We start from the raw sequence: 22,235 nt of genomic DNA on the forward strand, positions 1-22,235 counted from the left end.
AGCAATGATTTATGTCCTTGTTTGCATCAGATGCCTTATGTTTTAAAAACCCTTCCCTTTTTGCCCAATGAGCTAACATTATGAATTTAAGACATGAAAATGTATCTTATCAAGTATAATTACAAGATAGATTACGAGGCAATTAAATCACCTTTAACTCACTGATTTTCCAGTACTGACTGTCATTACTTAGCTGTCCCCAAAAATTATACAGGATCTTACACACTGATAAAATCTGTGGAGAGATAACCTGACTGTAGTAATTGGTATCTGACAGCTGATGACACCGTGCAATATGTGCACAGACAACCTGAGTGAGAAAGAAGAAAAGAAATATTACTACTGGCACTTATGGAGAAAATGACAGTTCTGCCTGATGAGCATTTTGGTTAGCCCTGATCTGAAACATTCAGCTGACACAAAGGAGATGAAGAGCTGAATATTTATTATATGGAAAGGTATCTTTATTTTCAAAAAAGGAAAAAAACACCAAAAACGTGCAAAGCTGTGGAGTTTGATATCAATAAAAACAATAGCTAAGAGTTGGCAACCTTAAGTAGAAAGATTCATCTTCCTTCTAATAAATTACTTGGATAATTATCAAACATCATTGTCTTGGTAGTGTTAAAATCCATTCCTTGTCTGGCGTACACATTTTTATGAGTGGGAAATGGCATAAAATCATTACCAGGAGAGAATCTCTTGAAAATCAGTGGCCACTCCCCTACTATGCTACAACTTTAAATTTAAAGTCACACTACTTACTTAGGCTTTTTGCAAAGAGTAACCTGGGTTGCAAAGATGATTTGATTTCATAAAGTCCAGCTTAAATTCCAAATTTCATCTACATTCAATGACAGAAGAAGATATACCCAGTCAAATGTTAATTATTCCTTCAAGGTAATTGACATCCAGGATCCTTCCAACAAACGAGGCTGGAAAGCCCACAGCAGGTTAATTCAGCTTGCAGGGCACCTCCTCCTGGGGCCACCAGCATTACCTGTACTACAAATCCTGTTGGGCTTTTCCACTGGCCTTACAAAGTCTTCTCTACGCTTTCTCAAGGTGGTAACAACCTCTTCATGTTTTCATAGCCCAGGAATCACCCTTCTAAAAGGTGTCTGGAAACAAAGTCAAAGTCCTTGAAGACAGTCTGCTCCTTACGGGTTAGGAGAGAAACCTCCTCGGGAGGAGTAAGGATTGGCTTTTGGGAAGTGAACTCTTCATCAAAGTTGCTGATGTCAGTTGGATCTCTTAATGTGGGCACAAAGGGGGGCTTCAGCCTCCTGGCAAACAAGGCATCCCAATCAATTCCCTGTAAGAAAAGGAAGGCAACAGGTCAGATGGACACAAGGATTATTTATGAAATGTGAAAATCAGTCGGAGGATTGCAGCCTCCCTTACGGATCATTTGCAACACGTCGTATTTCTACTAATTAAAAAAAAAGAACTGAAAAAAGGCCCAAAACAAACAGCACAGAAAGTAGTGCAGAGATTCCATGCAGTGTATTTTACACCTACAACTGTATTTAGGAAGGACAAAACTACAGCTCAGGCATGGCCAGGTGGATCTGTGGATCCCGGCAATTCCTGCTGACATCCAAGTTCTTTTCTTGCTCCAGTGCAAAGCCAGACAAGGGTTATAAGGCTAAAAACTTGGGCAGATGAGTAATAATGAGAAGGGATGGCAACAACTTTGCCTGGAACAGACACATAGCCCTGACACAAAACAATTTAACCTCCATTTCTCTTAAGAGTCGTGTGTATCCTGCAAATGCTGGTGATCAAATAGACTCACTGGCAATAACTCTCATCACCAGATAACATCTTTGATGCTGCAGTTTGATTTTAAAAGGAATATTTGTTCATGTCTCTAAAATGAAGTGTATTTGTACACAGAAGCAGCACGATCAGAAATAAACTGGCTTTGGAAGCATAAAGATCCCAGAAAAGACTTGGGGGATGTCATTTCAAGAAAGACTTGAAACACATATTCCTGAATGGAGCAATGAGGTGTAACAGAAACTATCACTAAGATCTCCCTGATAACAAAGGGAAAAAAGCCTCAGTATCAACCGAGAGTAAATCACACTCTGCTCAGACACAAGAAATAAGGGAGAGGTATAAACCAAGTTCCTACCTTAAAAAAGGGCTGAATTTTAATCTCTTCTGCATCTTTTTCCCCTGCTCCCAGTCTACGCTCTGGACATTTCCGAAGCAGCTGCAGAAATATCAGTTCAAAATTAAACAATAGGAACAAGGATGGACAGAAATAATGTTCCACAGAGAAAAACAAAACAAAGGAGGTGGACTGATCCCTCGGCGTTTCCTCATTCTCACTTTGCACCAAGGTCATCATCTGCCAAGAATAACTCAGACCTAGTTCCTTGTAAACAATTTGCCAACAGCAATAAGATACCTGCCATAAAACTGCATGGAGCATCTTAGCTTAATTGTGCACCTGTGACTATGGGGTCACATTCAAAAACTGAATCCAGCCATCTCCACTGAACAGCTCTGACATTCCTGACCTTGAATCAACACTTCTCTGTGCCAGACTTAGCAGGAACAGTAAGCAGCCTGCTTAGTCATCCTTACATGGAAGAACTGCATTTATGTGAAGAGAAGGAAGGGAAAATATGTGCAAATTTTAAATATTTCTTTAGCCTACGTAGGCAGCTCCAAATTACACATGTGCTATACAATTCTCATCAGGTCCCTCTGGATCCATTTACACAGTAAATGCAAATTCCTCAGGCTCCCAGAGACCCATCAGCCCTTTACCTTACGGATTATGGAAAGCGCTTCAGTTGAAAGGAATCGTGGATACCGGACTTCATCGTTGACAATGCTGTCAAAGACTTCCTCCTCATCATCTCCAGGGAATGGTGACTGCAATTGGGACATTCTATATTCAATGCACGTAGCACCCATTCCTCATTATTAAATAAGCATGAGAATAGCAGGGAGTTATATGGATTAATTACTGTTTGGCAAGCACTATGAATGAGAAAAATGTAACTGAAGTACTAATAGATAGTTGGCTACATTTAGCAAAATTTTATCTCAGGTGGTCAGGTCCCCAAGCCTGGTTAGTGAGATCCCCTGAGGGAAGCTGGCCTTACCTCACCAACAAGCATCTCATAAATGAGCACCCCCAGGCCCCACCAGTCCACTGCCCGCGTGTACGAGACGTCTGTCAGCACTTCTGGGGCCAGAAACTCAGGGGTGCCACAGAAGGTGTTTGTCCGGTCTCCAAAACCTATTCCTGTAGGAGAAGGACACTTTGGTAAAATCCAGCACAATTTACTGAATGGATCTGATGCAGCCTCACCTCCTGGAAGCTGTAGTTTGTCTGATGTTGTTACCTGGGCAAGGGGAATTGCCAGTGAGAAGTGTGAAACCTTGAGGCCCCCAATGACACCAAATAACAAATATATAGACAATACTTAAATAAACAGCAAACCCAAGGGAACTTCCTTCCTGCACGTTCCACTGCTCATTTACTCATTTACATGTTTTATATTATCCTATACTCTGGCTCCTTTGAGCAAACAAGCACATTTGAAATGCTTCCATATCTTGAAGATTACACAACAAGGTATTCTTCCCAAATTCAGCATGGCCGGATAGGTGAGGGGTTTTTTGTTGTTTGGCTTTTTTGATTTTAATTTTTTAAATGGGGATTAACACAAGTTACACACAAACACCTACTAAAGCCCAGATCCTAAACTGATCCTGATGGTTCAATTTCAGCTTCTCCAGTTACTCACCTTCCTTACACAATCCAAAATCTGCGATCTTCACAAATCCTTCAGCATCTAAAAGGAGATTATCCAGTTTCAGGTCCCTGCATGCAAAGGAGATTAAAGAAAACAGTGGATGAAGACTGAGGATTGCCACCCAATATGTTTTTTTTGCAAGAGGCAGAAGGTAGATGTTAATAAAGAGAATAAAATCTAGATTGAATAAAGTCTGCATTTGGTTTAATTGTGCATTATTTGGAAGATTTCCCATAATTGATTGATATTTTCCCCTAAATGAAAGGCTCACAAAGCAGCTTGGAGCTGAGTGGGGCTTATTCATCTGGAAAAGAGCTCCCACAACAGCATGACAAATTACCTGACTATCCCAGTGAAAAAGAAAACAGTGACTTACAGGTGCCCCCCAGAATGTATTGACATGTCACAGAGGATTAATCACCTGCAACATGCCAGATGAATAGCTTCTAGGTGACTTTCTCTACTGTGAGCACGATGAACATGCTGATAGTCACAGGGAAAATAAAGACAGGCAGAAAGATTAGAAACCACAGCAAGAGAGTGAGCTCCAGACAGAGCTAGAGGAAAAATCAACCTTCGAGTTGCTGAACTGTCTTGAGTCTCTGCTGCATTACCTATAAACAATTTTCTTCTCATGCAAAAACTGGAGCCCCAAGACTACACAGGCTGTATAAAACCTAAAAGACAGAAATAGTTATTAGGCAATAGATGAGATTCAAGTTAAAAATTTATAGTGCCTGGAGACAAGACTAATTCTAACTCACTGTGCCATATGCTCTGGAAAGACATCTTCATGTATGCGCATCATCAGATCCCCACCTGGAGTGTATTCCATCACAAAACAGGCATGATGAGGGGTCTGGAAACATGCAAACATGTTCACAAGGAATGGATGATCAGAAGAATTGACCACCTCAAATATTCTCTTCTCACAGTTCAAGCTGCCAGGATTCAAAGAATGAGAATGTTGGTGTTAAACAGACTCAGCAGCAAAAGCCTATCTTGAGAAAGAGAGGACGAAGAAGAAAATCTTTACATCTTAAGTTAGAGAAATAAAAAGTGAGGGCTAATACAATATTTATCTTATAGACTTCCAAACTTTGAGTTTTAGAGTGTTATTCAGGTGTCATTCTTACAAAAGTTAGACAGCATTCTAAATTTCCTTATTTCTGGTTTTACTTATCCAAGTCTTAAGATCACATTTAACCTTAAGAGTACCACAGCCAGCACACACCATACCTGCCAACATTTGATTACAGCTGTGGTAACGTAGCCTCTGGCAACAGTACCATCTCTAAACAAAGCTCACCTATCAATTTCATCTCTCCTAATAATGTCTTTTTTCTTCAAGGCTTTGATGGCATACAGCTTCCCAGTTGCCTTGTATTGGGCCAGCAGTACCTGAAAGACAACAGAAAAGCTGTACTTCAAATGATCTCGTATTTCCTTATCAGATTAACTCAAACTGATGCCAGCTATTTCCATCCACTCCAGTCATCCTCAAAACCAAACTCAAGGAACTCGAAAAACAGAGCACTTCTGTTTTGCTCCTTGTGCTACAGCAGTCTAAAAGGATGTCAGTGTAAGTTATGCCCTTCTCCCAGACAGTTCTATCACAGCTGGCCCAGTGCTTTAGGAGCATCTCCGAGCTCTCACTGAGGGAGCTATACACAGTTTTGGGAATGGAGCTCTTCCACAAGTAATCCTCATGAAAGGTATGGTAATGGTGTACTTTGATTTAGCACTCTCAGGACAGCTTTCTCCAGGCTTTGAAGTCACAAATCCTCAGGAATTTTGACTGTTAACAACAGTTACCAGCTGCTTGTGTGGCTGGGCTGGGTTTGTTGGTCCGTATCTGCATTGCAATAGATCTGTCCTGTACTGCAATATTCCTATTCAGACCCCCAGGCAGAGCCCCACTGTCACAACCACTGCCCTCCTCCACAGTGTACTTCTCTACTACCTTCCCAAAGTGGCCACGGCCCAACATAGCGATGCAATGAAAATCCTCCAGCTGAACTGTCTTTTTCCTGCAGAAAAAGGGAAGACACAGCACCCAAGAGATGCATGAGCAGATAACAAAGGATTGTGTGTTTGTATCAAGGGAATAAGCTCTGTATAGCAAAAAGGAAAGCAATCAGCTGTGCCAACCACCCCTCACCTAATGCTGACAACTAAAGCTTGTGCTGCTGTTCTGCCACCTAAAAAAGACGGTAACCCTGATGTGAATAAACTGGCAGCAGTCTGACTTTCACCTGTACTGGCAACAGGAGCAACAATTCTGACTCTTCTAGACTTGATCTCAGTTACTTTCAATAACAGGATTAGTTCCTCTCCACCCCCATCCTAGGGGTAGTAAAACTCTATTTCACCTAAGCTCCTTTGAGCAGGCTCAGCAGCAGTTGTAATCAGACATGAACATGTTCACAGTGCTGGGAGGACAAGAGTGTAAGAATAGAAGTCCTCAAGCAGGAACTGGAAATAAAACACACTGGGACAACAGACAACATGTTGTTGGAAGAAAATGGCTGAATAAAGAGATGCCATAGAATGTAATGTCAGCCACAAGGTGTTATCAAGGAAACTCAGGCCACAGAATTGCTAGAAAATAATTTTAAAAACCCAAAACAACCTACACCCTAAATGCTTTAGTCCAGGATAATTTTTAAAAGGCAACAAACACTCCACACTCCTCCAGGAAAGTGAAATGAAGAGCTGAGTATCTGTCCATGAAGATTTTGCTGTTTCTGCTTTTTAAGTCAGTCTTTGGTCAAAACCAGTAAACTGATTTTTTGTATTTTTAAAATATATCCATTGTCTTGGGTATATTTACTGCTGTGTATCCCTGTTATATACAAAATGTGTCAGTATAAGTGCCACAGACTATAATCAACTTCCTGTTTTATGCCTCCCATCATAATGAGAGACAACATGCTGCAAATCAATAGAAAGAGAAGAGGGTAAGGGATGCCAAAAGTAGTTCTGGAATGCATTACTTAGCACACAGACACATCTAAACATATTACACCACAGCACTTCAAACACAAGGGAGTCCTTGAAGGCAGCTAAGTTACTTTGCCTTCTACAAAATCACCTCTTACAATGCAGTGCATAGTCTACCAACAGGCTCACTATTTGGGTTAATGAACAGACATTTAAGCAAGTGAAATTCAGAGCAGATTCTTCATTGTATTGTCCACACTCAGCATTAAGAATTTGCTGCGGAGAAACCAAAGCACACCTTGAGCAGAATTTTAGACTTCACGCTCAAAAATTTGAGCCCAGTCACTCTTTAATCTGTGACCTGAGACAGCCCATGCTATCCGCAGTTACCTTGGAGACGCTGGGATTGAAAATCCTTTTACAGGAGAGCTGCAAGACTTCTCCTCAATATGTAGCCTCTTCAGGCACTAGGAGGAGAAAGAAGAATACAGCGGGTCATTCTCTGAAATCAGCAAGTCTAACCTGAGCACCCACATCCAATTTTTCTCCTCTGCCAGGATCCAGCATGACCACAGACGTATTCTTGCAGATGGTCACTGCCTCTGTTGGAGGTAAGTAGCATAAAAACAGATTATCTATGAGCACACCACACTATTCCCATGTACAATAATTTTATAGGGTCAAATCTTTTAAAAGAAACACTTTAAAAAGTCTAGGATAGAACATTTACTTCCTAGAAAATGGCATCTCATGTCAAGAGTCACAATGATCAAAGAGTGCAGTTTCCTCTATCATAAAAGCCAAATGAGAAAGGGTAAAATGTGGTAGAACAGGTCATTTTACTGCTCAAAGCAATTCTCCTGTTCCTTCCTGTCAGAAAAGCAGAGATGCTCTTGGTTTTGCCCAGTTTCTTTAATGACAAAGAACCTCATTTGCTCCTGAAAATCTTGCTGACCCTCCCTCCCTGCTTTCTCTGTGCAGTCTGTTCTGTACTCTCACCCTGAACTCCCAACGCTGACATAACTCCATTTTGCTTCTCCAAGAAAACCAAGTTATAATTTTTATAAAAAGGAGGAGCAGAGGGGAAAGTGCAACTCATTTTGATGACTCCATGCCAAAATGGTTCACTGGATTCTGAATTCCTGGAGATCAGCCAGCTAATGAAGCACCTGCCTAAAGTATAGCAAATTTCTTCAGTAATAAACAAACAAGAACAACAGGGCCTTGAAAGAACACCTAACAGCAAAGATAACATCCCCAGTTAGCCCAGACAGTTACCGGAGAATCTGCAGGAGATGGTGTCGATTCCTTGGAGTTGGCCATCAGAAAAAGGCGTGGAGGCTTGGGTGGTGCTTCATCAGCAAACGTAAGCTTGGCCACAGGGAAGTCACTGCATTTGTAAGACAGAATTGAAGGAGATTTTGCCTTAGGGCAGAGCATTGTACACAGACAGCTTTGCATCACCTCTGCTGTGCTAGTTCAGTCCAAATCACTGGACAACAGGACTCCCTGACTCACCCATAAGTCTTTGAAGTCCCAACAAGACATATTCTCTCCTAAATTAATTAAAAGTTGGTTAGACTCACATTCTAGCTAATACTGGTTCTCTGATGCGATAAAATTATTCAAACACAGGTATGTAGAAATAAGTCAAGAATTTAAAGAAATCTTGGTTTTAATTGTAACATAGTAACTGAGTCTTTTTTTTTTTTTTTTTTTTTTTTTCCCTAGGTCCTGTCCCTCAGTGGGAATAATCTCTTTAAAGAATAACTGATTCTATTTAAAAAAAATTATTTTGGTGGAAATTTTCTTCTATAGCACATTCAAAATCTCAGCTATGTCCCTTCTGAGTGCTACATTACTCATGAAAGCAGACTACAATTTTATCACAACAATCACATGGTGACCTTGCACAGATCAGTTACTGCACTGGTGAAGACATTTAATGAATGGAATTTTCTTTCCTTTAGAGCAAAAAAACTGTACATCTTCTTTTATTTTTTTTTTTTAGATGGATAAATTTTTCTCATCAGTATCTTCCTCCACCTCAATGAGGTGCAACAGAATTTTTAAGATCTACCCTAGAGCCATTGCAGAGTGCTACACAACACTCGGGACATCACTTACCTACTCAATTTGGCCACTGAATCACCGTGACTTTGTGGGGAAACTGGAGGAAAGTCTGTGTGATTGGGATCATGAAGTGGGGGACTCAGAGTGCTGATGGAACTGCAGGGAGGGAGGAAACTCATCATCAGGCGACCCCAGGCTGCAACATTCATGTTCATTTGAGGAGCTCGGAGAAATTCCTTCCCTGGAGGAGTCAATGTCAAACCACCAGTAAGATTACAACACACAAATTACAGCCTCATGTAGTGTTAAACCCCAATTTTCAACCAAACACCAAAAGGGTAGCTCATCCTTGGGAGAATGGGCTTTTCTTCAGGGAATAAAGATTAATGATGATGATGAAACAGATCTCCTACTTCACCTAAGTTAGCTCCATATCATACTATAACAATCTTCAAGCTGAAATCGAATAGAACATTAAAAATTTTATTTTACTTCAAGTCAGGTTTTCTTCTTTTTCAACATTACATTTTAATTATGAAGCCTGTTAAGAGCAAGTTTCTGAAAATGTGTTAAAAAGAGTAAAACATTTGGGATATTTTCATTATTTTCACTACTTCCTGAAGAGTAAAATCTCATTTATCCCCACTGCCACAAAAGCTCAGTATGTGAAGTTTAACCTTATTCAGCTTCCCAAGAAAGAATTTGCAGAGAAATAAGAAAGTATGCAAGCTATCCCAGTCCATAAATCTCATAAATCTGAGATGCCAGCTCTAGAGACTTTATAGATAGTCAGTAGCCTGTTCATGCTACAGTGTTCTGTAATTCAGAGTTTTCCAGAAAACCTTCCAATATCTGCTCATCAGTAACAGCATGGCTGGTTAAATTAGTACAGTTTGAGTCCTGGATCTTTGTATATTTGTATAGAATCATGGAATGGTTTGTGTCGGAAGGGACCTTAATGACCATCTAATTCAAATCCCCTGCCATGGGCAGGGACACCTTCCACTATCCCAGTTTGCTCCAAGCCCTGTCCAGCCTGGCCTTGGACACTTCCAGGGATGGGGCAGCCACAGCCTCTCTGGGCAATCTGCCTCACCACCCTCACAGGGAACAATTTCTTCCCAATACCCCATCTAATCCTGCCCTGTCAGTGGGAAACCATTCTCCCTTTGTCTTGTCACTCCAGATCCTTGTCCAAAGTTCCTCTCCAGCTTTCCTGGAGTCTCTTTAAGGCACTTGGAGGGGCTCCAAGGCCTCCCAAGAGCCTTCTCTAAGCTGAACAGCCCCAATTCTCTCAGCCTGTGCCCAGAGCAGAGGGCTCCAGCTCTCTAAGCATCTTGGTGGCCCTCCCTGCTCCAAGAGGTCCATGTCCTTCTTATGCTGGAGGCCCCAGAGCAAAGTAGTCTGTTAAATAACTAACAATTAAACCCACCTAGCAATGTTAATTGTGAGTAACAGCACCATGACAGTACTACATTACAGACAGTGCTGCAGCCAGACCGCCTGCACTCCATGTGACTGAACAAACTTTCACATATACAGTAATTAGTAAGAGTTTTAACATCTCCCAGATTGAGTAGGACAGCAGAATCTGCTTGTGCAAACCCCTGCTCTCACCCCGGACAGTCACTTCTCCAGAAACTCACCTTTCTGTTTGGGGAAAATCCGCTTCTGTCGCTGCAGTTTTGGCTTCCTCTCAATGACAGGATTACAGAACATCACCTGACAGAGAAGCAAAAGGGATTTGTCAGGATCCTCCACTTAAATTGTAAACCCAAATTTTCACACAAGCCTGTTTTCTCATCAAAATTTCCATTCCTATCTGTTTGGTAAGTTTTGAGTCACTCCCAGACTCCAGACTTGGTTATTCCATATTCACTCTCTAATCAGCTACTAACTCAGTTGTGGGTTTAGAGATTGGAATCTGCTCCCTGAAATTCAGAAAACCCCCAGAGTTAAGACTAATTTGTATCTCCCAAAAACTTTATCTAATTTGTGAAGCCCTGCATAAAGAACACACCCATTTGTAGGATAACAGACACAGTAGTTCATGGCACAGAAGTAAAAACAAAACAAAACAAAAAAAACCCCAAACACCACAAACCAACCACAAGAAGCAAGAAGGCAGAGAGAAGGCAAATGTTGGTAGATGAGGTTCGGATCCTACTTTGGAATGACAACCACAGGAACTTTCATCACAACACAAAGGAGAAAACACTGCGGCTTTTAAGGGATTATCGAGATGATCTCTACGGTGATGGTACTTCAAACTATTATTAGCCTCAGAAAGATGATAAAATAAGCATAGCCAGAGGGAGTTTGGATCTCTGATTCTACAGTTTTGGTGATTCAATTCTGACCATTAAGCCATATGTTTAATTCAAGTGCCACCAATGACTCATAATGAAAGCAAATAAAAACGAACGGATTTCACAGCACACACACACACATAATTACAGTGGAGCAGCTGAAGAGTCACTCCAGGCTATGGCACGTGCATATCTATTACATCGTGTTGCTCCTTATTCTTATATGGGCTATTGATGCAAAAGGGTTTCAGGTATCATTCTACCCTTCTAGATTATTGCTCCTTCCTTTCCTTGTACTCTGGGTTGAACAACTGCTTTCAGAGCAGACACCCTAAACAGACAATTCTCTGAAAAAGAAACAAAGCTTACATTTATACCTCTGCAAAAAGCATTCCTTGGGGCTCCAGTGAGAGGCACATCCCATGACGTTCATTATCAAGAAAATCATCCAAACGTAAAAACTTCACTGCACAGAGCTCTCTCCAATCTCTCCAATAAATTGCAATTTCTAGCTCACGAGACTGGTGGGATAGGTGAATGGTGGGGGAGAAAGTAAAGTCAGAATAATTACATACTGCTCCATGATCTGGAAATTGAACATGTATTTGTAAAAAATAAATAAATAAAAATTAAAATCAGTAAAGTAAAGAGTAGGCATATAAAACTTGTTTAGTACTTCTGTTGCCTGCTTTTGATGTTTTTGGATCTTCTTATCTACAGGCCCTCTTGGAGGTTGCTGTCCTGGCTCCCTAAGAGCCACGTTGCTGATAAGATGAAATAAAACTGCTCAGATAAGGAGAGGAGGACAGCAGATGCTGTTCAAGCTGAATGTCTGGCAGAGATGCTCTGCCTTCAGGGGAAGGATGAGCTAACTGGCAATCAAAGGACATGGGGACAGCAGCAATATGGGGTTGAGCTAAGTGGAATGACAGCTAAACAAGCAAATCAGGTAAGGTTAAATGGAAAAATAAACACCACATGAATCTGAGGCAGACTTACCCGGTCCAGCTCAATGGCAAAGCTCTGGTCCCACGCCTGGTTATTAACTGGTCCCCAGTTTGTTTGACCAACCACTTTATTGTCCACTTTGAGCACAGCAAGGACCTCATCTGGACAAAGGAGGAAACATGGATTATAACATTTTACCAAAGGAAATCTCTCATGCCAAAGGTGGACATCCCAACCAATTTCCAGGAGATTCCAATTTCTAGGAGGACCAGGCATAATGCAATTCATTCTCTGTCTTAGTTTTGCAGCAATCAGGTTTCTTATAACAACATTCATAGCAGGCTGACCCAGTGAGAAGCCCCCTTGCTCCCATGTACCACAGGCAGGTCAGCAGGGAACTCTGTACTCACTACATGGCTCTTCATTCCGGTACTTTCCTGCAACACCACGGCCATGGATGCCCAGGCCAACCCGTGTCCGGGAAAGGGACCTCAAATCACTTGGGCTGCCACAGATGGGAGAAGAACTTGTCATTCGAGAACGTCCTGGAACATTTTCCAATAGATCCTGACACCCCATCAGTCTCACTTCCAGTGTTCCTGAGGAATTTTAGGAGAATAAGGAATATTACTATGTAAAAGATAAAGTGATTCCAGCCAGCCTGACCTCAAAGAGGTCCCAGAATTTCTCAGATTCATGATTTCTTGGTTAATAGTTTAAATTGACTCCTGATTAACAGACTGCAAATCTGTATGCTCAGAAAGCTCTGCCTGACCTAGAAGACATAAGTCCAGCTCCTAGAAAATCCAATGTCCATATAATGACAATGAGAAGAAACAGAATTCATTTTCCTCTCTGTCCTCCTCACAACATGTCATGCAGGATCCCTTTACCTGTGAGGGCTGTAGGTTTGATGACTGAAGTGGGTTGCATGCTGCCATGCCGAGCTCCCAGGGAGGAAGTGTTTACTAGTTCCTGTTTGATGAGTGCTCTCTTTGGGTGATCAGGAGAAAGCTCACTGAGCTGACGTTCCAGGGAGAAGCGCAGCAGATCAATCTTCTGAGAGGATTCTTGCAAACGACCCTGAGCCTACCAGTGTGAAGGAGAACAGAAAACAGGCAGAAATTTTCCATGTAGCGCCTCAGACCAGGTATTATGAACCAGAGAAAGCTTAGAAAAAACTCAAGACAACATCTTGCTAATACAGGACAAAGATAAAATATTTTTCTATAAAGCTTGAACCCCCACTAGTGTCACTTCTGATGTTCCTGAGAAATTTCACCAAAGCAAGGAACACTATCCCTAGAAGGGAAAATGATCCCAGTCTCTCAACAGAGAGACAGGAAGTTCCTAAATTAGTAACTTGGTTAACCCTGCTCATTCAAGCTAAATCATTAATGTGGGGGCATGAAACCACCCTCTCAAGAAGGCCTGAGCAACGTCTGCTTACCTCAGCCAAAAACTTACGATCCTGTACCCGACTGCCCCCCAGGATCTTCAGCACATTTTTTGCCCCCTCAGCTACAGCAGCTTCAATGCGCAGGTGATGCCTCAGCTCCTCAATCCGCAGCTCCAAAGCACTGATGGTGGTCCCCATCCTCACTGGCCATTTGGGAGGTAAAACATGGCAATGATGAAAATCAGCCAAGTACTGCGGATCTTAGGGCTCTGTCTGCATCTGTTGTGGGCTGTATCAGTTACGTAAAGCATGTTACCTGCTGGATCCACTGTATCTTCCATCCCTCCTGCTGACTGAGATACTTTCACAATGTGCATGCGGATTATCTCAATCTTTGTCTTGCTGTCCTGAAGCATCTGCTGAGCTGTAGCCAACAGCTTCCGCTCCTGCCAAAAGGAATCAGACGCAGAGAGAGAACCATGATCACTAAAAATGGGTGCTGCTGATGATGTGCTCACACATGAGGGTGAGGAGGTACCTGCACGAAGGGTCAAAACTGACTCCGGAATAGAAAACACAAGTGGTTATGTAAAGGAGGCACCACTGAGGATCAAGGACTGTGAGATCACCATCTCCATTTGCAGAGGGAAAGGACAGGTCAAGGACGTGCCCAGTTAATACCAAATCCTGCAGTCACTGAGACTTGCTGTTCCCTGGTTAACTACACTTACGGTGCTCTGTGAGCAGAGGTTTTGAACAAATAAAAATATCACAGCCCTCTTACACTACTGGTCTTACTGAATTAAGACTCATAATAAGCTTGGATTTGAAATTTTTTAAATTATCTTTTGTCTTTGAAATACGATTATGCCAAACTCAAAAAATTAGATGAATATGAATCTAGTAAACCCCTGAAAATTTTTCTCACATAAAGAGATACCACACCCTGTGCTTTATCCTAAACAACACCAATGCTTTATTACCTTTCTTTCCTTGTCAGTGACTTAATGTACCTCTTACACCACCCTCACCTGCTGTCATTATGCTGAGACTCAAAGAACAGAGCTAGGTTTCAGGCAAGCAAGCTTTGCAAATTAATTTCTCTGCCACATCAATTAACAGAGAGAGATTTGTGTATAGACTTAAAATACAAATTTTGATCCAGTAATCCATGCTCCCAAATGGCTCTTTATCCCGGCTTACCTTGGATGTTGAATACATTTGGATCATGTTCTCAGCTCCTTGTTTCACTTTCATTTCAACGTGCAGCTGCTTTTTCAAAGCTTCAACTTTCCTTGCCATGGGGTCTGGGTTTCTTTCCCAGAGACAGGGATCTGGAGATACAGATCCATCTGCACAAACAACACAATCAATACCATTAGTCATCTTGTCTCATTTCATTTCACTGGGTTATAGATGTGTGACTCTGCAAAGGAAATTAGGCTATAAAATAAGGTACAAAAAAGTCTTGTCTACAAAACTGACTGGGAAACATTTTCAAATGAAGCTCAAGCTCATATCTGTAAATATTTCTTAGATTATCAACAAACTGTCCTAAAAAGCACTCTTCCCATTTTATAATCATTCATCCTATAAAATACTTGGATGCTCAACTGCCCAGAAACTCTATTCAAATCTCTTCAATTCCACCTACAACCTATTCCTGAATATTGTCCATGCCCACCACTCTCAGCTGGTTTTCACCCTACACCTCCTTTCACCTCTATAGCACCATTCTGAACTTTTTACACCACAGATAATTTCATCAGCTAAATACCAAGAGGCTCCCACTACTCGTGAGCCCTCCACAGAAGGCTCTATCAATTCAGTATCTCTAGAGGTTGAAGCACTCTAACAGAACATTCCAGTCAATCGTGACCCAAGACCTACCTGTCGTACTCTCCTCTTTGTCTGTTATCACAATCCTTGCATTGAGCTCCTGAAGTTCCCAATGCAGCTGCTCCAGTTTTCGGTTGGAAGATTTCAGCACGTGCTCAATGTGAACAAGATTCTTTCTGTCTGTTGTCGCTTTGCGCAGGTTTTCTGCTCCCTCTTTAATCTTCAGTTCTTTCTGTATAGCCCGGCGAAGCAGCTCCTTCTCACCCTCCAGTTTCTGCTGGAAGCTTGGATCCATTAAGTTCACACCATTGCCCAGCTGCAAGAGAGAGCTGCCCTGCAGCCCAAGAGCATTGAGCAAGAGGATTTCAGAGACAACACTGTCCCACCATTTTTACGACACTGCAGCAATACCCTCATAAGATTCCACTCCTTCATTTCATTCAGAAATTCTGAAGTCAATCTTTTTACCAAGTTTTCAAGAAGACAAACCTACATTTCAATTGCAGAGGACAGAACACAACTTTGATCTTAACATGCCTTAATTTGATTTTTAACTGTAATGGAGAAAAACCTTCATCTTACTCGTCCCCTTGTTATTTAATGTCTACACACATCTTTGCTCTTCAAGAATCAAAGCTCAGCCAATATTTGCTCTTGTTTAGATCAACATTAACTTTTACCAGTGATGTTTTAGATACAGATTTTTATCTGATTATGCCTTGATGCTGGCTGCTCAAAGACACATCTCTAATGTGTCTAATCTGTTAGAGCTTTTAGGAATGCCACAACATGTGTTAACTCTCAGCTGTTGTCCCTGAAGAAGAAAAACACAAGCCCTACAGCTGTTTCTACAAATGAACAAGCAAAAGAATAAGTTTGACTGTGTGTTGTGTCTGAAATGGTGAGCAGACTGGTGTCTCAATCTCTGTTCTCTAAAGGCCATGTTAAATTCTGATTATTTTGAGTAGCATCAGTGGCATTCACATTTGTCCTGGGCTTTGTTTTACATAATTTCCAACACTACTTGTTCTAGTGATATATGGCTCAGCAACAGTTCTGGACAGAGCTGCTTTGTCACAGACTCTGGACATACCCAGTTTGGGCAGAGCAGAGGTTTATCTCACTGCCCAAATAAACACTGGACCCAGACAGAAGCTGCAAAGCATCCCTAAGGGTGCTACCCAACACCAGAACACATCCAAGCAAGAGCCTGTGCTTCTCTCTTCAAGGAACAGCAGCTTTAAAGCATCCAAAGCAACGAATGCATTCATAACCTCACATGAATGACCCACACCCACAGCTTATATGCAAAAGAAATGGTCAAGCACTGCTACAGTAACTGGCTTAGCATCACAGTTTTCATCAGTGCCTCAAGACAGGGTGCAGGAATCCCGACTTGTTTTCACACACTGTCACTGGTTGACCACATTTCCAACAACAAACCACGCTGGCTTTGTGTTACTCATGTACATTAATACACTTCCAGAGTGTGCTGTGCATCCAAAACCTCCTCCAGAAACAATTACTTGAGCAAAGACTCAACCAAACATCCTTGATTAGTTTTTTGCTACAGTTTCAGTCCAATAGCACAAAGAAAAAGGGGAAAAAGTCCATTTTAAAAGTTGGCCTAAATCCAAGTTTTGGCCGCAATAGCCAAAATAGGAGTTGTTCAGATTGGTAACAAAACAAAAAGGTTCAGTCTAACATCCTGATTCCAGGAAGTTCTCGCCCAATTAGTAAAGCCAGGAACTAAGCCAGAGCTTTGAAAGACATCCAAAGTTTTGTGAGGAAGAACTTGAATCATGGAGTTCCTGAGTCACAGGCAACCTTTACCAGCCATAAATTGGAAAATCAAAAAGCTCTTTATCCAGTCTGTAGCAAGTTACTAAAAGGAGTTTGATGGTTACAATTCTCATTTAAATAACTAATAAAAGCACATAGATTCATCTTCTATCCAAACTATGCAAATGGTGTAAGAATTTCCCCTCCTGGATCCACTCAGAGCAAAGGAATGAGCAGTGGTACAACAGTAATACCGATAAAAGCTGATTATGAAGCTCTGAGTATTGATTCAGAGAACAGGTATAGTCTCAGCAGTTCTCAGGTCAACTTTCCTCCACATCAGTCTCTGGCAAAAGCTAATCTGAATATCAGTTAAGGCACCAGGCTAAATTTCTAAATATATTTAGAATGTGACATGTTTCACTTCCCCATTTTCCCCGCTGTGGATCAAAGGGTGCCATAACATCAACACTGTTTGCACCAGGAAGATAAAATACTCCATTTTTGAGAAGCATGGGAAAGAAAAATTTGCATTTGAGTTGAGCCATTTTGCCTTCTGGTTCAGGAATTTCGGGGGGGGGGGGGGGGTCAGGACACTCCCACAGCCTGTGCTGCAGCTGTTCTTGGGTTCCCTGGGAAGGTCAGTCTCCAATACAAGCCTGAAATGCATTTACAGCTTGCAGAGAAATACCCAAAGTAGCTGAAATTGGCTTGCTTTTGGCACTTGTAGTGAGGATGCTGGAGCTCACCCAGGGCTTCTGCCAGGGTCGTGTCATACCCAAGTATCCAGACTGTTTTCTAACTAGCAAAAATTTCAGCAGTATGAGTTACACTTAATCCTCTGGATTGCAGCCAGGGAGATCCCATCCCATCAGCTATGCCTAGCTTGGAAATGAGTTTCACCTGCACAAAGCCCAGAGCCGACCTCGCCTTTACATTTTCACCACTAACACAGAAATTGATTTATAATTTGATTTAATAAGCCAGTGGTGAGGCTGCCATCCTCCCTGCAACCCAAACACTCCCGGGACATCTTAAATCCCATCTTTCACAGCAACTTTGTGCTGTAGGGACGAGACCCACATCGGAGAACCTAATGCCAGCCACATTCACGTCTTAAAAGAAAAAGTCACGGCTGACTTAGGAAAAAGGTACTTGTGGTCCTGCCTGGAGCCTTCCCAGCTCCAAGGCTGAGGCTGGGAAGCAGCGAGCCCAAGAAGCACCAGGATGGGAAGAACTCGGTCGGGCGGCAGCCAGCGCTCTTTGTGTCGGTCTCTCTGTCCCTTCTTTCCCAGATTAGGTTTGAAAGACTTTCCTCTCAAGGGAAGAGGGCAGGACATCTCCTCGTCTCCAGGGAGCTTGTTCCAGACACCAGCGTTTTCCCAGCACGGAGCCTGGCTGCCCTCCCCGCCCCGCGCCAGCCCCAGCAGCCGCCTCGCCTCCAACATCTCCTCGACGCCGAGAGAGTTCCTCAGCAGGCACCAACTTGGCCCGAACCCCATTTCCTTGAGGCGAAGAGGGACATTTTTAGGGGATCCCACCGCCCTCTCCCACCCTCCTTGGGGCGCGGCTATGCGAGCGGAGGGGGAGCGGCGCGAAGCCCTCAGCACAGCCGCCTCTGCGGGGGCTCCCGGCGGGGCGGGACACGGGATTTTCCCGGCGGAGGATGGATGAAGGGACCCCCAAAGGGTACAAGGACCCCCAAAGAGCACAGAGAACCCCAAAAGGCGCGGGGACCGCCACCCCCTAAGGCGCTGCTCGGCCCGCTGCCGCCCCCGAGCCCTCAGCCCTCACCTGCGGGGTCGCCATTGCCGCCATTGCTCCGCCCGGACCGGCACTTTTCAAACTCGGCGGTCCCGGGGCCGCCGCCAGCGCCCTCTCGCGGGGGCGGCCCGGGGGAGCTGCCGGCGGGCGGCCCTCGGGAGCGGGACGAGGAGCGGGAGCCGCCCTTCCCCACACGGCCCCGGGGCCGCCGCGGCCGCAGCTCCCGGCTGAGGTGGTGCCGCCGCCTCCGCCCGCCCCGAGGGGAAAGGCGCCGCCGAGATCCCGTGAGGCGGCGGGATGGAGCGAGGACGCCGCGGACGCGGAGGTACCGGACATCGCCGCCGGGGAAGGAGAGGCTGGAGAGAGGCTGGAGAGAGGCTGGAGAGAGGCTGGAGGGGTCAGTGCCCGCGCTGGCACAAAGGTAGCGGGTCCGTGCCGAAGGGAGGGGACGGGAGGCACAGTGGCAGCAGATGCCCCGCTCCGTCCCTCTGGAAGCCCTGAGCAGAAATCCCCGCGGGTGGCCCCAGCCGGGGCCCTTTGTGCTGGGGCCAGGGGAGGTTCCCAGTTTCAGTTCTCCACATGGGCTCGTGACCGGCACTTACTCGAAGGGGAACCAGCGAAGTGCAACTCTCCTTGCGTTGGGATCCCTGGATCCCACCCCTGGATCCCGTTCCTGGAACGGGGCCGTGCCTGTCACAGTGCTGGGCTCTGGGGAAATTTTCCCCTTCAGAACAGCCCCTCACATGCAGGATCTGGGGTTTCTGCAGAATATTTGAGTGAGCAAACATCCCACAGGCATTGGCGAGGCTGGCAGCAATCCCCCAGCTATCATAGTGATAAAACACCGCGCTGCGGTACTGCCACAGCATCACATAGAACCGACAGTGTGTCACAGGCCCAGTGCTCAAAACAAAATAATAATAAAAAATACTTGTTGCTTTCAGGTGTTTAAAGACGCTCCTCAGTAGTATTCCATAATGTTACTACCCTACTAATATGCTTTTCAATCATGGAGCAGTGCACAACTGTGAATCAGAAGGCATTTGGAGGTGAAATTATTCCCACATACAAATTTAGAAATATAGTAATAAACAGAAGTGTTCCTTTTATTTAATTAGAACAGTTTTTCTAGCCTAAGCATTTTGTAAGCATTTTGCAACTGAGTAATTAATAAAAGGAGCTCATCATAAAATTAAAAATTTCAACCTAGCTTAACTGACTTGAATTAATAAAGCCTTAAACTAATGCAAAACATTTGACTATGCCCCTGTTGTTAATAAAGCAAGTGCATTTGATTAATATAAACCCTTCAGAAACCTGATGCTATTTAGAACATGGTCCAGGCTCTCTGTTGTGTTTAAGCAATTATTTTAATTTGACTGTTCATTCAGTGGAAGTACTGAAAAGGGGAAAATCCAACTACTAAGCACAGACTGAGTTCCAGAGGAGTAGAGACACTTCACAGCTCCAGCAGTGGGGATCAAGGCTGTGTTTAGCTGTCACTGGGGCCTCTGGCTGGGACGGTGCCTCCAGGGCTCCTTTGCCCACCACGCACTGGGGGTTCCTACAGCCGGCTTCCCCCTCTTTCCTTCAGGTCTCAGACCCTCCAGGACAGGCAGAGGAAGGGCAGGGGTTCAGGGAGCTGGAGTTTCCCAGCCTGGAGGGAAAGGGCTGATCCCAGAGGCCGTGTCCCTGGCTACCCAGCATCGCAGCCCCATGCCCTGGGTGTGGTTCAACTGTGCCCCGCAAATCCTGCGGGGAAAGGGGGCCGTAGGTGGGATCAGCAGCTCCTGCCCTTTCGGCAAGCCCCTGTCCCGCAGGAAGGTAAGTGTCACAACGGGGAGCACGGCCTGCCCCTCCAGGATCCCGCCGGGCACCATTTCCCGGTGCCCAGGAGCCGGCAGGGGCAGAGGCACGGGCCCGGGAGCTCTGCGGACTCTTTGGGGGTTCCCAGAGCAGGGCGGGGGCTAAAGGCGCATCCCGACCTTGAACAGGCAGCGCTTGTCCTCCATAAACACCCGAGAGAGCACATTCACGCGGGGAAGACAATGAGCAAGAAAAAGTCTTACAAGTTCCAATTTTTAATCCAGGAGAGGGAGGAAGGAGATTAAGCATAAATCTGTTTCCCTCAGGAAGCAAGTGCTGTGTACCAGCCACTTGTGACCTCCCCTCACTCTTCTCCATAAAGGAGAAGCAAATGCTGTCCACCTCACCCGTGAAAGATTGTGCCGAGTTTGGGACTAAAAAACTGATTCTTTTGAAAAAGACTCTTAGAAATGGTAACATCAAGTAACAGTTAAATGTATTTTAATTCCTTCAAACAGAAGGATAGCTTGAAGGTACAGCAGAGAAGTTATTTCATTGATTTCATTCTCTTTTTAAAAAAAAAAAAAAAAAAACCAAAACAAAAAACAACATGGCTTCAAAATTCAGGAACAGTATCCAATAAACAAAGTACTATCTTTATGCACCTGGTTTAGTGTGGTACAAAGAGCTTATAGATTCAAATGAATATCATAAACGGCTGAGAAATTGATTCAGATAATGCTTGTTTACAGGGACAGAAACTATGCTGACAAGCATGAATAAGTATACACCGAATCTCTTTAAAAACCCCAAACCTTCCTAACTGTATTTACACACTCAGATGTATTTTGTTTCCTTTGGCACTAGAAATTACAGACAAAAAATTCCATTTTATAGCAATTTAACCTTTGAGATAGTTAGGCCACATAGCCCCAGCACAGCAGCTTCACCTCTATTGAATTGCTGCCAACTCTTTGTTCTAACCCTGGAAATTCAGGCCAAAAAACCTGAAGTAGGCTACCACCTGTGACAAATTTCACACGGTGGGATTAACTGGATGTGAGGAGCTCAAGCAGTGGGGAATTAATGATAGATATTTAATAAGAATGAATCTCCCATTATTATCCAAGGTGGAAGTCTTTTTAAAAGCTCTTTATACACATATAAAATAAATCCAGTAAAAAATGGACAGCCATTACATATAGTCAAGCCAAATTAGACATTAAGTGAACAGTCAAGAGCACACGATGGCCAGCTCTAGTATTTCTTCAGCATTGCAGAAAAATGTGTTAATCCCTAATCATTCCATTTTCCATTTTTCAATTTTCCATTATAGAAAAAAATAATATTTAAATAACACTTAACTAATATGGTTTATTCTTTCACCATGTTAGTTTACTCTTTAGCCATTGCCAGGAGTAAACCCTCAAGTTTCACAGCAAATTCAGTATAATCAGTACAGTAGCAAGAGTATTTTGGCACCCTGTAAAATCCTAAAGAATGCGCAAGAAAAAAATCTTTTAAGTAGTATTTAATTATCCAGACTTCTCATTTCTTGTTCCTGGTATTTGACTTTACAGAGCCTGAAGC

The 22,235-nt window shown here is 43.5% G+C and overlaps 1 protein-coding gene across 1 annotated transcript; it reads right to left on the reverse strand.

Moving 5' to 3' along the window:
* Positions 1 to 426: 426 nt before the first annotated feature.
* On the reverse strand, positions 427 to 19,175 carry PKN3 (protein kinase N3). Its single transcript, XM_040082955.2, has 22 exons — positions 18,870 to 19,175; positions 15,345 to 15,627; positions 14,658 to 14,806; positions 13,771 to 13,900; positions 13,506 to 13,657; positions 12,949 to 13,144; positions 12,466 to 12,654; positions 12,107 to 12,216; positions 11,485 to 11,628; positions 10,445 to 10,520; positions 8,853 to 9,039; positions 8,004 to 8,115; positions 7,116 to 7,192; positions 5,746 to 5,812; positions 5,092 to 5,183; positions 4,547 to 4,723; positions 4,397 to 4,459; positions 3,774 to 3,850; positions 3,126 to 3,268; positions 2,785 to 2,892; positions 2,141 to 2,221; positions 427 to 1,315 (listed from the first exon to the last, which is right to left on the reverse strand). Exons 1-22 carry the CDS (start codon positions 19,173 to 19,175, stop codon positions 1,103 to 1,105), a joined length of 3,132 nt encoding a protein of 1,043 aa, XP_039938889.1. The 3' UTR covers positions 427 to 1,102.
* Positions 19,176 to 22,235: the final 3,060 nt, after the last annotated feature.

Source organism: Hirundo rustica, chromosome 20 (genome assembly GCF_015227805.2).
Source record: "Hirundo rustica isolate bHirRus1 chromosome 20, bHirRus1.pri.v3, whole genome shotgun sequence".
In the NCBI taxonomy this organism is placed as follows: domain Eukaryota; kingdom Metazoa; phylum Chordata; class Aves; order Passeriformes; family Hirundinidae; genus Hirundo; species Hirundo rustica.

Coding starts and splice junctions, on each gene's coding strand:
- PKN3 (XM_040082955.2), bottom strand. CDS start 19,175: ATGTCCGGTACCTCCGCGTCCGCGGCGTCCTCGCTCCATCCCGCCGCC. Junction 11,629..12,106: donor TTGCCATTGAGCTGGACCGG/GTAAGTCTGCCT, acceptor CTATCCCACCAG/TCTCGTGAGCTAGAAATTGC. Junction 3,851..4,396: donor GAGAAGAAAATTGTTTATAG/GTAATGCAGCAG, acceptor CTTTGCATGCAG/GGACCTGAAACTGGATAATC.